Genomic DNA, 14689 nt, shown 5'->3' on the forward strand with positions numbered 1-14689 from the left:
TTTGTTAATGTGTGGTTACCATGTGTTTTTGCACCCGAAATGCTGGTACAGTTGGTGAGAAGTGCCGCTTAACAATGAAGGGGGAAATAAGATCACAAATCGCAGAGTAATGCAAGAAAGAGATGCAATATTCCTTTGGACCATATTTTGCCAAGAAATTCAACTACAGAACCACGGAGAACCGCACTCCACCTAAAATGAGATGGGTAAAAGAAATTGGGAATGAAATATAAGCACATCTTAAAGAATTAACTCGTACAAGATCAGTGCACAGGTCAGTGGTTTCCTTGCGTCAAGATGGATCTGGTTCGAGTTTGGGAACAATGGCAGAGGACAGCTCTAAATGAGAAACTCGGACAGCGCCAATCAGCCGTTCGGGCAATTCATCTGCAGTATTTGCCTGTGATAGAACGGCAAAAGGAAGATTAAGTTCTCATACAAACTGCCCGTAGTCATAGATAGCGCAGAGTTCAGAAATCCATAGACACAATTGTGGCAACAAATTAAAGATTTAGACAAGCAGTATATTTTTTTACAACTCCTGATAGCCTCAACATTTTCATCACTTTGTTTGCACAAAGCACAAGCCCCAAGATATGCTACTATCACAACTACATCACATCAGAATCCTATGACATTTGTTTAGGTGAAAAACAGTAAAACCACTATGGTCCACCCAAGTTTAGTACAAATTGCTCCAGGAGTACTAAACACTCTTTTAACAAATAAAAAAAATCCCAACTTATCAAGATTTATTCCTAATAATGGTGCTAACCTCGGAAGATTTTCCTTCTCAATATAAAAATAATTTATTCATAGCAAGCCTAGGTGTAATTCTAGAAGTGTGCAAACACTAACAGATGCTATTGGGCAATTAAAGGGACAATTTGATAACTAGTAAAAAGAGTGAAACCGAAGAGCACAATATTACATAGACCATCATGACGGGTACCAAAAGGCTATACCTTTCTATCAGGAATCAGCAATCATCTACTGGACAGACAAATAGGAGAAATCTGGTCGAAGAACTAAACTACTTATTTAGCTTGACAAGAATTAGGGACCAAAATCCATTGATGCTCAAACTGTTGCCCTGTTTTTGTTCATCTAAAGCTTATAATGATTAGCATACACCTTGAATAGAATAAACCATCACTACAATGAATCAAGATGAACTTAAAAAGAACTATAAGAATTCAAAGAGAAAGCACATAATCAGTGCAAACAATGAAACGAGTTAAAAATCATGCAACCAATGTGCCTTATTTCTTCGGCTAAAATGTATAATTCTCAAAAATCATTAGTTCCTAAAATTCATTTTCTTGTTATCAGAGTTTCCGTGGAAGGTTTGCAGCTCACAAAGATTAAAAGTGTATTGTCAAATAGGGAAGCATGATGAAGTGTTAAGTGTAGCCATAAGGACATTCTAAGACATGATACAAGTATACAGCTGGTGATGGGTTGAATAAAGGGAGGCTGAAGTTCATTTGATATGGCCATATGGGTAAGGACGGGCAGGGAAGTCCAAATTTAGTACCATTGTGAACCGTGTTTCCCAATCATACATATTAATTTGATCTCGAGGGGATAATAGATTATCTAATCTAATTAAAGAATAAAAGAAATTACTATACCTCAATAAAAAAAGAAAATAATGCAAGTTCAACCACTTTTCTCAAGTGGCATGAGACTAGACTATGGAACACAATTCCATTCCCATTTAAATCCCAATGATTGCTCACAAGGGAGGGAGCAGTGTCCCTGAAGAGTGCTTCTGTCCTATAAACTAAAGACATACCTGTACAAGGAAAGCCATCTCAACCACCAATGTTGTTATTACGCCAACTACAAGTCCCAAAACTCCATTAGCCACGGTAGAAGAACCAATGTCAACATCGACCTACAGAAAGATGAATAAGGTAAACCTTATTAATGCCATCATATAAGAATATTCCTTCGATATCAGGTATCAAAGACAGTTTTTACCTCTAAGTACTTAGGACCACGGATGTAGTTGCAATCAACTGCTTTTCCCAATAAACAGGGAGTACTTCCAACACTTTGGCGCACAATCCAGGAGCCCTACAATACACGAGAAATGCAGAAGACAAAATATAAACAGACTTGGAAATTTTTTCACTGACCCTATCACAACTTGAAATATTTCAATTTCACATCCGGTAAGAGTTAAATTCTTGCGGAAAATCAATCCCAAGCATGCAACATATACATGATAATGGGCAATCTGCCACCACAGTATGAAAATGTCTTAGGCAGCACACAAGCTTTTGGACAGGCCTGGGATCCTTGATACAATCAATCAAGACCAGTGGAACACTATTTGGTCTCACTATGCCCTTAGGGGCAATATTTTTATTAGTTTTCTTTGTTCAAGCTAAAGTCAAATAAATACAAACCATAAAAAACCCCTGGAGACTGGGGATGAAATTGAAAGTCAAATACACACAAACCATTTTTTACGATATCCTTGTTGCGATGGAAGATATAAAAGTCTACTCAGGTGAAGTTTAACAACCCTAGTTTTCTTACTCGGGGTCCACAAATGCCACTGAAAGAGAATTCCAGTGCCCAATTTTCTAATTGCATGCACTAGACAATTCTTCGTTTAATTTAAACCGGAGAAACAAATGAGAACACAGCAAGCGGGCACAGTTACATGGAATGTACCATGGCTGACATAATAAATACAAGAGGATGATATGTGAGATTTTCTACTAAGAAAACAAAATCCACCCACAAATCCGAAGAAAGAGAGGAAGTGGATGGAGATAACTATTCACAAAACTACATTCCATACAGCATAAAATTTGCAATATCATTCACAATTTCTCTCAAACAAGCCAAGACTAGTTATAGATGGAAACACCAAGTAAGAGAGGCCAAAACTAGATTTGGGCAAAAAACCATTCAAACTTCAGTGTCATGTTCTAAGATGGCTACAGCCAAAAAAATCTTTCCATTTGCAAGTCAGAACTAATAAAAAAGTAGCAAAAAAGAACAAGTCTATGGAAATAAATCAAGCTATTGCATATTCCTTCTCCATGAACACTCAATTGTCTAATTTAAAACTAAAAACATAGGTAAAGCATTTAGTTTATATCCACTCTTTTTCACCCTCTACATTTGCAATACAAAATCATATGAAGGATGATATAATTGTCAGTAGGACAACAAACAGAGGCATAAATATCACATATATCACTCTTGTCCACTACATACCACAAAGATTGTCTACCAGTTTATGGATAGAAAGTGGGTGACCATTGTATCAGGACATTAAATTCTCAATTTTCTGTGAGATGCCTTGCCACATACTAAAAACTTAATTGTTTCACACGCAACCCTTGTAATTCAGGAGATTCACACACGAATTTATAAAATTAGAAAATGACAGGTGAGATCTAGAAGCATGCACCAAGTCCAGAAATCCCATGGGGACTTGGACAACTTTTTTGTGATCAAAGCATGTTGCTTGCTACATGGTAACAAAGAATTATACCTTGGGAACCGATGGAATGAGCTTAAATCTACTATTACGGAATTCATCGTCACCATCCACAAATCGCTGCAAGAGGGAACCAGGCACTAATTCCTTTGTCACAAAATAGAATACCATGCTGTAGTGAGTTGAACCAGGCACCTGAAAGAGAACAATATCGCTTGTATCCAAACCACATGATGCATCACGTATAAATTTCATAATGCTAAATCAGATAAACTTACTTGCAAATTAAAAACCATAGAAAAGAACCCTTTCTCTGAGGCAACCTACACAAACATTCATAAACAAGTCACCGTAAGTTGTAGATTCAAATTCACAAACCACAAATCATATACATTGGTAAATTTGAATTTAAATAAGAAAAACAATTTATCAGGTTATCTCAATAAATGTTTCCAATCCAACTGCAGACAAAATTTCTGTTAACATGATCAACTTGATCCTCCATTGGTTTACTCAATAAGCTTTGTGGCTTGAAGAACATGAGCAATCTTAAGAACAGGAAAATATTCAAGATTTAGACAAGCTACATTTTGATAAAATCATTGCCAAGTGTTCCATGCACTTCCTAAAATGGTACATATATGAATGTCGACATGTCGAAAAAGTGGGCTAACATTAAGATCATTGGGTCAGCGGATCAAAGTAGACGATCTTCCAACATCTAAGTTGGTCAAGATGGGTCCCTATTACCTGTTAAGTTTTTGGATTTAGCCAGACTCTGACTGCCTGAACAGACTAGTCGGTGCCTCAAATATGATTCCAACCTTATCTTGAGTCTCTTGACACACAGTCCGGCTGATTGGAAGGCAGAGAGAAAAAGTAACACTAGTTCTGAAGGATACTCACCTAGCTTTAAAATCATCACATCAATACTACACTATCAACATATAAGAACTAAAATGCTTCACGAGGGAAGCTACATATTCACTACCTGCAATCACCCTGACAGGCAAACCTGAGTGTTCCAAGGGACTTACTGAATGAACCAGTTTACTAATGCTATATAACTGAGGCAAAAGAGTGCCTCAAAAAAGGCTTGATTTATGAGCAACTTAAATTTAGAAATGAGCCAACTTGCAATAACTTAAACAAAGTAGAGTCCGACCCCTTGTTCACAGGTGACATTATTTAGTCAGCAGAGAGGGCAACAGAGTAAGCTCACAATCCAGTCAACCCTTCCATTGAAAAGTTGACTTTGACAGAACATAACAGCTTTGGGTTGACACCGATCCTAGAGAAGTCAACCCGATTTTTCAGAAAACATTAGATGTATGTCATCAATAGATTGAGGTCATGCTTGTATTTGATTTAACCCCATAATCACAGATTTTCATGTCTAACGGGATACAACAAAACGGAAACACTAACAAAATGTTATCAACAGAAAATAAAAATAATAAGTGGAATCAGAGTCTCTGATACTTACTTGCACTGCACATCCTTGACGCCTGGCTACATGGTCCATTCTTTTGGTGTCCTTGAACCAATCTACCGCAACGAGATCCATCAAATGTTTCCCAGCAGGGATCTTCAAATAACACCACACAATATGGCAAGCTCAATAAGATCATAAGGCATAACCTAAAAGACTAAAGAACTTGTTGAAAGTAAACAACCAAAAGATCCTGGAACCTTTATTTTGTCATAACAGAAATGCTTGCCGCGAACTCTAAAGTTGTTCCCCTCGGCGATTCTCCAGCAGTCACGAGCAGTATCCCGGTCATCATGGCGTAGATTACCAGAATAACAGGATAAATCAATTTGATCAATTGGTTCTTCTTCTAATGCTTCAATTTATTAGCAAGATTGTGATTAGATTCTATAATGATTTCATGATAGAAGTTTGTTTATATATACTTTTGTTATACAATTGTGTAGTTATCACCCACCTGTTCTCTTAACTTCATTCTCAGTCTTGATTCGCTCAGTCTGCGAAAAGTTGCAAACCCAATGTTTGTAAAAAAGATTACAAAAGCATGAGAGTAAATGGTGCAGATCAGACCTCTTGTTCTGATTCAGCAATTTGAAATTCTTCATCCTCATCAGAATATTCATCCATCATGGCAGAGTTTCTGCTAGCATTATTTATTTGATCAAGATATGGGGTAGGATAAACAGAAGACTCATGTGACTTTTGACTCTTCTTTGAAGAAACAGAAGCTGAGGCCATCTTGACCATGACAGGAATTCGAGGGGGAGCACCCCTTTCATCTGTCTGCGCAAACCATTCACGCAGCCCTGTTGCAAAAAAGAAACAAGAAGACTCAATAAAAAAGTGAAAGCATTCACTTTGAAAGAGTGGAAACACAATGAAATAAACTAGCTCTTGTGTCTTATTGTTTCTGTCCATCCTCTCACCAACTAAATTCCCCAATATCTATAAGAATGTACCAATAAAAGGTTAAACAGGTTGCAAGACTAAGTTTTGCTTTTTCCAATATTCCTTTTTGGTATGGAAATTTTTTTGAAAGCACTAAGGTGTAAGCCAGAACTTACAGAATTGACACTTGATAGGACCAATTTTCACAAAAGATAATATGTAACAAAACCTTTCTTCCCGTCTGTTCTATGATAAACATAATCAACTACAATTTTTATTTTCTTCATAAGTAAACCCTCACAACATCACATTTTTCTGGTTTTACATTATAACAAAGTTGGTGTGTCAAACTCAGTTAAGACCAATTCAGCTATTATAATTCTGTGAGCATAGGCATAAACTATATATAAAGGTCAAATTAAACAAGATGCAATTCTCTACCCCATTTCCAACTGTTTCAATTCTCATCAATACAGAATAATCAAGATCTAAGAAAATCAACTATAAGAAAAAGGACAATGAAGCAAAATGCAGAACTTAACACCAATGAAAAAATTAAGCAAACAATTAACAATCACAAAATTTTAGGCTGGTTGCACCAAGTTTGCAGAATTTGTTTTCCCTTAAAAGTGTAATTAATTTCTTAAGGAAACGCTATAGCATTTAATCTGACTCTGCCACTTGTGCTTGCCAAGTTCCAATTCTCAAGCCTAAGTACAGCTGCACAAGGAATTCTTTCATGTTCATAAATGCAAGGAACATATCAATATATCATGCTACAGCTAATCCAATTAAACACCAAACCAATTTTTCAAATACAGAAACTCTGGGACATTTCATGGTTCTGTTGAATAGCTGAGAACTCACAAGAGCCTCAGAGCACGAGTCTGTATTATGCAAAGATACACACAAGCGCAAAAGGGGACAAAACATTCCAATCTCAATCCCAAGACCAAAAAAGTGAAATAAAAAAAGAGCATATAACCAAAAACTAGGGCATGGCCTTCAAGCACAAGAAAATATCAACACAACAAATTTGACTAAGTTTAGAAGTGGGGGAAATAGCAACCCACCAGCAACACTATTTAACATCTGGAGAAGACAATGTTGCTGAAATGATGGAATATAACCCATGCCCCACCCCTTTAGATCGATCTGCATAAGATGCTGCACCTGTGTCCTAGGTCGACCATTTCGAGATTTGAGAGGGGAAATGTTGTATCCTCCACCTAATATCGGCATACCAAATGTTAATTAGATGGCTTACCATTAATGAAATCAACAAACATAACCTTTAAAATAGGTTTTCAGCCCCGTGCTCAGCCAAAAACCCAAGTAATAATTTGAAACTCACTTTCAACATGAGCTCGCACATATCCAGGTTGTGGACCACAGTTTTCATGTTCTCTAGAACGAAATAACACAACTGTAAAATGAAGAAAACAAAATAAAAACAAAAAATAAAGGTTACCGTTTACGAACAACTGAAAATTCTGTGAAGCGGACAAACGAAAAGTTTACCATAGCTGCCATCATCATTTCGGCGCCAATAACGCACGTAGCATAGGTCACGGGGCCAAACAAACCTGTAACCGCTCATCATTGAGAGTAGAATAAATATAGAATAAGTTAATTACTGAAAAACAAAGGAAGGTTTCTTTTGGGATGAATGTGAAAATACATAATTTTTTAAGCAATAAACTATAAATAAACTTGCCCAAAAAAAAAATGAAGTGCACTTAGTAGTTGGTAACTTGGTACAGAGAAAAGTCAAAAGCAGCAAGTCCTATGAGCCTCAATTACCAAGGTTGCAATCTAATTGGTCTATCCAGCATCTTTGAACCCAAATTGACAAATCCAATCAATAAAACATGTGGAGGATGATATGAGATAGTCCAAATCCTTAATCAATAGAAATGGCATCTTCATTTGTTTCTTTTCTGTTGTAACATTTGATCTACAGCACGTAAGCACCACTAAAGGTTTTCAAACTAATCCTCATCTAGATTTTCTCACAATTTTCCATCTTCAACGAACTCTAGAGATGTTGACTGCCAGCTATCTAGTTCCTCAACCTCCAAATCACAGAGAGATGATAAAACCCATTACTCTTAAAGTGGAAGTGCCACAAATTTCTGTTCTCGATTGACTGGACAGTTCGCAGTTTCATGTAGAGCCAATGACAATGCTACTCCAAATGGAAATATTTTCTAAATTAACATCTTGCTTAAAGATCCTTCACCTGTTCGCAGTAGGGCTCTACACCAGGCATTATGCATAATTAGGCCCACATATTCTAGTTTTTTTTCTTTACTCAAACCTTTCAGGCTTAGGATGCTCAGGCTGTGTCACAGGATTGAGTTGATGATTGGTATATAAAGGATAGACTTTGAAATTTAGTTTTGTTATTAAGACTCATGTGAGACTGGGCAAGAGAGGTAGAAGTTGCTTTACTGCGACCACGAGTTCATGGGTTCAATTTCTATAAACAATCTTTCTACCATGCAGGTGGTAAGGCTGTGCATATCTTGCCTTTCTCTGAACTTATCTCCATCACAAGAGCCTTGTGCATAAGAGATTCATCTTTTACCAAATTATGGCTCACATGTATCACAAAACAAAAGGTTCTGCAACTACCAAAATTCGGTCCTCAAAAACATTTGTTTTGTATCCCATTAAAGTCATAAGGTAAATGAAAGGCATCGTATCAGCAACATAGATGAGAAACAGAAGCTGAAGCATGACAGCCATATAGAAAATCTAACACACCATTCAAAGTGCACTGAATTAGTGTACGATCTTGGTGAAACATCTGAGAGGGAACTATGCACTGTCCACCAATCAGATAGTTCACCAAAATCCAAGAGCAATGCATCAGTGTGCGAATCAAGCCTTAAATGAAAAGTTTTGTCATGTAGTAGCACATAAGTAACAAAGTAATTTAATTTGACGAGAAAATTACACAGGGAACCAGTCCAGCTGAAGTCTATGGTAGAGAATTGCTGTATGCCCATCTACCTCTTCCACTAAGCTACCATACTGGAAGCTGCAATCCCATCTGAACAAGGGGCAAAAGTATGTTATAGAACTCCTAAAGCAAGCTATCATGATTAAACCATATCAATAATCACTAAGTATCTTAGAATTATTTGTCCCAGTAATGTCAATGCACCTTTAATCAATGGATTAGAAACACCTACCTGACTTTCAAATACTATGCAAGAGACTAAAGACCAATGTTATGCTCCCCCCCCCCCCCCAAATTAGGAGTACAAAAACAAAGGAGGAGGTAGGGTGAGAGAGAGAGAGAAAAAAAAAAAAAAAGCTTAAACTTGCTAGACTTCATATTCATATTCAAAATAGTGAGATTCACTTGTCTTAATTCATATTCCTGTAGATATAAAGCCATAACATGCAACAGAAATAAGTCCATAGTGAATGTCACAAACATAGAGAGTGAATAAGGCAAAATGCAGTTGGGGTAGCCCAGACAAGAGTAATTAAGCCAAAAATGACAACATTACATAGAAGTGAAACAATTAGTAAAGGTCGAATTCTCATCAGAGGACTGAGTTGGATCTAAACTGGTAGACCTTGAGTTAACAGAGGCAGTAATTTCAGTTAGGTGGTTAGCCTCCTACATGTGGTGAGGAACATACACATAAACGAAGTGATAAGTGGAAACAGAGAGGGTACAAAATTTTGGCACTGAGAATAATGGTGCTAGATCTGAGATATAAGAATCGTTTAATTAAAAAAATAAAGGTAAACAACTCTCATACAAAAGACTCATGCAGTGGGCGGGGTTGGGGACAGACACAATGTACGGAAACCTTAACCCCACATAATATGTGGAGATTTTTTTTCCAAGAATTGAACTTGTGAACTTTAGGTTGCACCCCTCCAACTCTACCACATCGTTTAATTTTGAATCGTTTAATTCAAAAGGATTGAGAAAAAAGAAAACCCTACTCAAATCGAGTTCCATCCATGCTCATTACAAGCTCAAATATTTCTTCACATGTGGCTTCCACAACACCAACAGCTTTCATTGCTCTACTACAGCTCCTCGGCTGTAACAAGAAAAAAAAAATGACATTCATAACAAGAACCTAATACATAGCAAAATGAAATGCGATAAACAAAAAGGGAAACAGTTCCATACAAGGTAATCAACTTCAAGAAGTTCTTCAAAAATGCGAAGTCCTGCACATCAAATTTTCAAAAACATTTAAAAGGAAAACAATAAAATATGCAATTGACTTTCATCTATGCCACTGCCAAGTAAGATACTTTCTCAACTCAAAATTTGAAGAACTTCCCCTATAACACATAAAGATATATAAATGATCCTCATCGTCAGCCTTTATCCTAGACTAAGTTAGGTCGGCCACATGAATCTATATGAGAAATGAGAATCCATCACATGAATTCCCTGTCGCCATTCATTCTTATCCAAAGCCTACAATAATAAATAAATAAATATATATGTGTGTGTGTGTGTGTGCGCGCACACTACCGTTTTGGCACTGAAGAAGACACCAATTCCTTCTAGAAAATGCTTGATTGATGGCATTTTGGTTAGACAATTTTGAGTCGAAATCCCTTGTCCAATCAAATACTGAATCTGGAGGACCTGCCATTACAAAAAGATGATGAGATCCAAAGGCAGATGGAGCCAAATTAACTTGGTCAATGAAAGAGAAAAACTAAAATCTAAAGAAAACCATTTCCAATTGTCGTTCTTCGTAACAAATTAGGGCGAGCATCATCTTCATCTTCCTGTGCACTAAACCTGCAGACAAATCATAAGTTAAAGTGGCAATGGATTAAAGGAAGAAATATCCCAGAATCATATTTAGGTTGCACATATACAGCATACAAAGTCCTTTCCAAATCATCATTAATTCAACGCCAAACAGAAATCTTCAGCAATCACATTTACACCGCAGCATATCCTGGATACATTAGGCGTTAGCGCCTTTGCCGGCAATCAAGGGCATGTAGTCCTAATGATGAAAAATATCCCTCAACAAACTCCCCAAATTTCAAGGTAAAATTCCATATAATCTTGAAGAAAATATGAATGCAACTAGGTTTGACTACATGTCAAAAACTAATAAATAAAACAAAACCAATATTCTTTCAATAATTTCTTTTTTCCCAAATTAGCGTTAATTAGAAGCTAAAGTTAAATCAATTGTCACTTACTATTAAGGACCACATAGAGACATAAATAAATTTCACACTAAATTCTTCCCACGGTTGGTATACTCATAAAGTTACACCATAACAAAAGTCAAAACCTGTATGCACAAACTTCAAAATGCCATTGTATCTGCTATTTTCTAATTATAATTTAGAGAGAAAGAGTGGAGAAAGAGATTATATTACATCTTGCCGTTAATATACTCACATTCTGTGTCATAAGGAACAACAACAGAGAGGAATACTTATCAAACTTAAGAAAGCATAATCTCTAGATTTGCTCAATCCAAACCATCACAATCAGATAAATAATGACCAAAAGGTACTTACTGACTTTCGTGGTCTGATGAGGAAGCAGTCCTCCCATTATCCATCCCAGATTTATACTCAAAAGATCTATATTTGTTACCATTTGCAATTTGTGACTCTTGATGCTGCATAGGTTGATATCGAACATCATTCTCGTATCATCTAGATGCAGATAAGCGTACAGAAGTTGAAAACAATATAAGGAAGAGAGTCAAAATGCACGTATTATGTTTCAAGAATGATGTCTTGCTGACCAAAAATGATTTAATGAATCTAGCAAAGCTACAACTTCGAGAAGCATATTGCAAATGACAGGTGCCTCAGTTCAAGAAAGAGAGCATAAGATAAACACGTGGAATGATATCAAGTGTGGAACATGTGAAAGTTCTGCAATTAGAAGAACACAAACCTGATCAATCGCAAACTCAATCTTTTCCTTCCAGATTAGAGCTTCCTGTATGTTAAAAGCTGCCATCTGAAAACAAAAAACAGCACATAGGACACTTCTCTCCACAAAAATTTCATAGCAACCAGCAGGTTGTGATAAACCATTAACAGAATAAATAAAAAAAAGCGATGAGAAGCAAAGAACAGGAGGCTAAGTGGAAAATATTTGAAAAATGTATTGAAAATTCTAAGAATCAATTGAATAAGATAAATGAACTTTGCATGTCATTACAAATTTACAACGCAGTACTATCACTATGGCAATAATCATTACTGATGTCATTCCAAGAAAAAAAGCCCTCTTAGGTTATGCATATATGAGAAAAATCTCAAAGTAATCAACAAAAAATTCAAGTGATTTGATTGATGGCAGAACAAAAAAGAGAGATCCACTTCTTGGAAGTCCAACATAGTAAATCAGGAGAATTTCCAGCAAATAATAAAGTAAACAGGTTTTCTGGCGCCAAGCAGAGGAAGTTACTGGTCAGGCAGTCATTTATCCTCCAAATACTTTATACATAGTTCTTGTAAGCAAATTTTAGCAACAAAAAGGTAACAGTAGCATATGAAGAGGTAATAAAGCATACGAAGTGCTTAATTTAACATTCCTAGCCATGAACAAACATACACACGTGACTAAGAGATCATCTGTGCTGATTATTTGATGTGACAAAACCAGTTTAAGATCCAAAATCAAAATTACATTCATCATTACCTACTCTCCTAACATAACTGAAAGAAAATGAAGAAAATGCATCAAACGAGTATGTCATAATGTTGGACGGTGCGCATTAATTCAATGCTTAGGACATGTAAGCACGGACCACGCACCGTGATTCTGTGGTACTTTTCTTTCTTGTTGTAAACAGACAAAACATATACCATCTGCAGAAACACAAAAAATGAGGCAAGATTGTGTGAGATGATAATACATATTACAATTCCACAAAAAACAATATTATTACCAACCATAATACCACTCTTTGCCAAAATTGAGTTGAAATGAAAAATGAAATCAACAACTCTGGTCCCTAGAAATAATAACGGCGTGAAGAGCATGATTAAAACAGGAAGAAAGGAACATGCATTTGCCAAAATCACACTTTGACACCGCACACCAGTATTATGACAATGAATGGAACTCATAGGAAATTGCACTACAGTAACCCACATAAACAGAAAACTTTACCCTAAAATATAAGTATATAACAGCTATTGCACCGTATTAATTTAAATAGGAATAATACATACTATCAAAAGCCCCATTCAGCTATATGATGGTAAATAGATTTCTTTGATATATAATGATTGTTTATAACTTTATATCTATAGTGTTACCAACATGGCCATTACAAAAGCTGCCACACTTTAGCAGACAACTTAATATTAGCAATATTTGATTATATCCCTGAACTGATTGCATAAATAAACTATGGCGATAAATCTTTCAATGATTCATTCGACAGTAATTACCTATACTCAATATTTTTAGCACAGTTCCCTTGAAAAGTTAACATACGACGTCAAGACATTCCCCATTAAAAACTATAACTCAAGAATACAAGTCCAATACACAAAAGAGTAAGAATGAAATATTGAATTACTGTTGTTAGAACATATACAGAATAAACTAACGCAATGCAGAATTTTATGCATCAATCTTTCTGTGTTTATGCATCAATCACCTCTGTGTTGAGACAAAATGCACACAACTTACATATCCATGGTGAGTCTTCAATCCTCTATCCTCAACCCTACAATTGCCATCGATCAGCAATGTCTTGATTGGAACCTAATAAGCATAACAAACAACTTTAGAATTTAGAGTAAACTATTGCTTCATTACTATAAATACAAAAGGATCTACATATTCAAGTGTGAAATGCTTTGCCTATCAGAGTAAAAAATATATATGGAATTCTAAAAGACAATTAGTTTTTCCAGGAAAGATGTTCGTACTTTTGCTAAAAGCTCATCCCAAAACAAAATAGTAAAGAATTAGACTCACTTAGAATTGGAATTCAATATTCCTTTAACGGGGGGAAAACAGAAAAAGCATCACGAATATTTATTTTCCTTAACAACATCTGAAAGAAAATAAAGAAGTGGAAACAAGATTTACCTGATTATCTTGAGGCTTCCTCTTGTAATAAGCGAGAAGTCGCGACTCGAGCAGGAAATACCGCATGTGAATGAAGGATCGGCCGATCTTCCTCCTCCCGTACCGCACCATCCATCCTTCGTACACGACTTTCGACATTTCTCGCCTCCCCTCAACAATCCACAAAATGGAACCTCAAATGAAATTCCAAAGGACAGAAATATGTCTCGCAAAATAGGAAGCTCAGATTAAGATAACCTCTCCGCGTCCTGCGAGATCAGGGTACATATATAACTACGTTACTTGATCGCTCATGACTGAAACTGAAACCGGCTGGTAAATCCGCTAGCTCGGAATTCGAATTCAAATTCTCATCCGCAAACGCTCTCCCTATAATTTGAATTTCCGCATTGCGATTAATCCAAGAATCCAAACAACAAATCCTTTCAATTCAACTCCCGGACAAAACAAATCAATATGCAAATAGAGAAAGAGCAGTGTCTCAGAGAAGACGTGAGGAAAAATCAAGAAGGTTGAACAGAGAACACAAAAATTTCTTTATAAAAAGGAAAAGTGTGTTTTTATTTCTCTTTTCAGATCGCAGTATCGCACTGTAGAGTGTAGATACCAAGTGGGGAATGAATCGGTAACAACTAACAAGTAATGAAACAACGTCGTTTGAGGGTTGTGATTCAGAGAGACTAGAGGAGCCGGTATGAGAAGATTCTGATTGCCACGCAATTGAGATTTGAGAGATCCCGCGTTAGGTAGGTGAAAA

General features: G+C 36.3%; 1 protein-coding gene across 4 annotated transcripts; it reads right to left on the reverse strand.

Annotated features, from left to right (window-relative positions):
* Positions 1–102: 102 nt before the first annotated feature.
* Positions 103–14689, reverse strand: LOC120016831 (protein ENHANCED DISEASE RESISTANCE 2-like). 4 transcript variants are annotated; one of them, XM_038869761.1, is made up of 22 exons: positions 13933–14689; positions 13528–13602; positions 12642–12695; positions 11773–11838; positions 11385–11488; positions 10574–10641; positions 10366–10482; positions 10012–10052; positions 9819–9919; positions 8809–8904; positions 7368–7432; positions 7201–7272; positions 6920–7075; positions 5529–5764; positions 5416–5455; positions 5159–5307; positions 4953–5054; positions 3745–3789; positions 3521–3661; positions 1987–2082; positions 1799–1900; positions 103–400 (listed from the first exon to the last, which is right to left on the reverse strand). In XM_038869761.1, the coding sequence occupies exons 1-22, from the start codon at positions 14068–14070 to the stop codon at positions 293–295; spliced, it is 2172 nt and encodes a 723-aa protein (XP_038725689.1). In that variant the 5' UTR covers positions 14071–14689; the 3' UTR covers positions 103–292. The 4 variants fall into 4 exon arrangements, with proteins under 4 accessions (XP_038725689.1, XP_038725688.1, XP_038725690.1 ...); XM_038869760.1 differs by having other exon boundaries at positions 5159–5313; positions 13933–14070; XM_038869762.1 differs by lacking the exons at positions 13528–13602; positions 13933–14689 and adding an exon at positions 12780–12797 and having other exon boundaries at positions 5159–5313.

The sequence above is a fragment of the Tripterygium wilfordii genome, chromosome 15, assembly GCF_013401445.1.
Source record: "Tripterygium wilfordii isolate XIE 37 chromosome 15, ASM1340144v1, whole genome shotgun sequence".
Taxonomy (NCBI): domain Eukaryota; kingdom Viridiplantae; phylum Streptophyta; class Magnoliopsida; order Celastrales; family Celastraceae; genus Tripterygium; species Tripterygium wilfordii.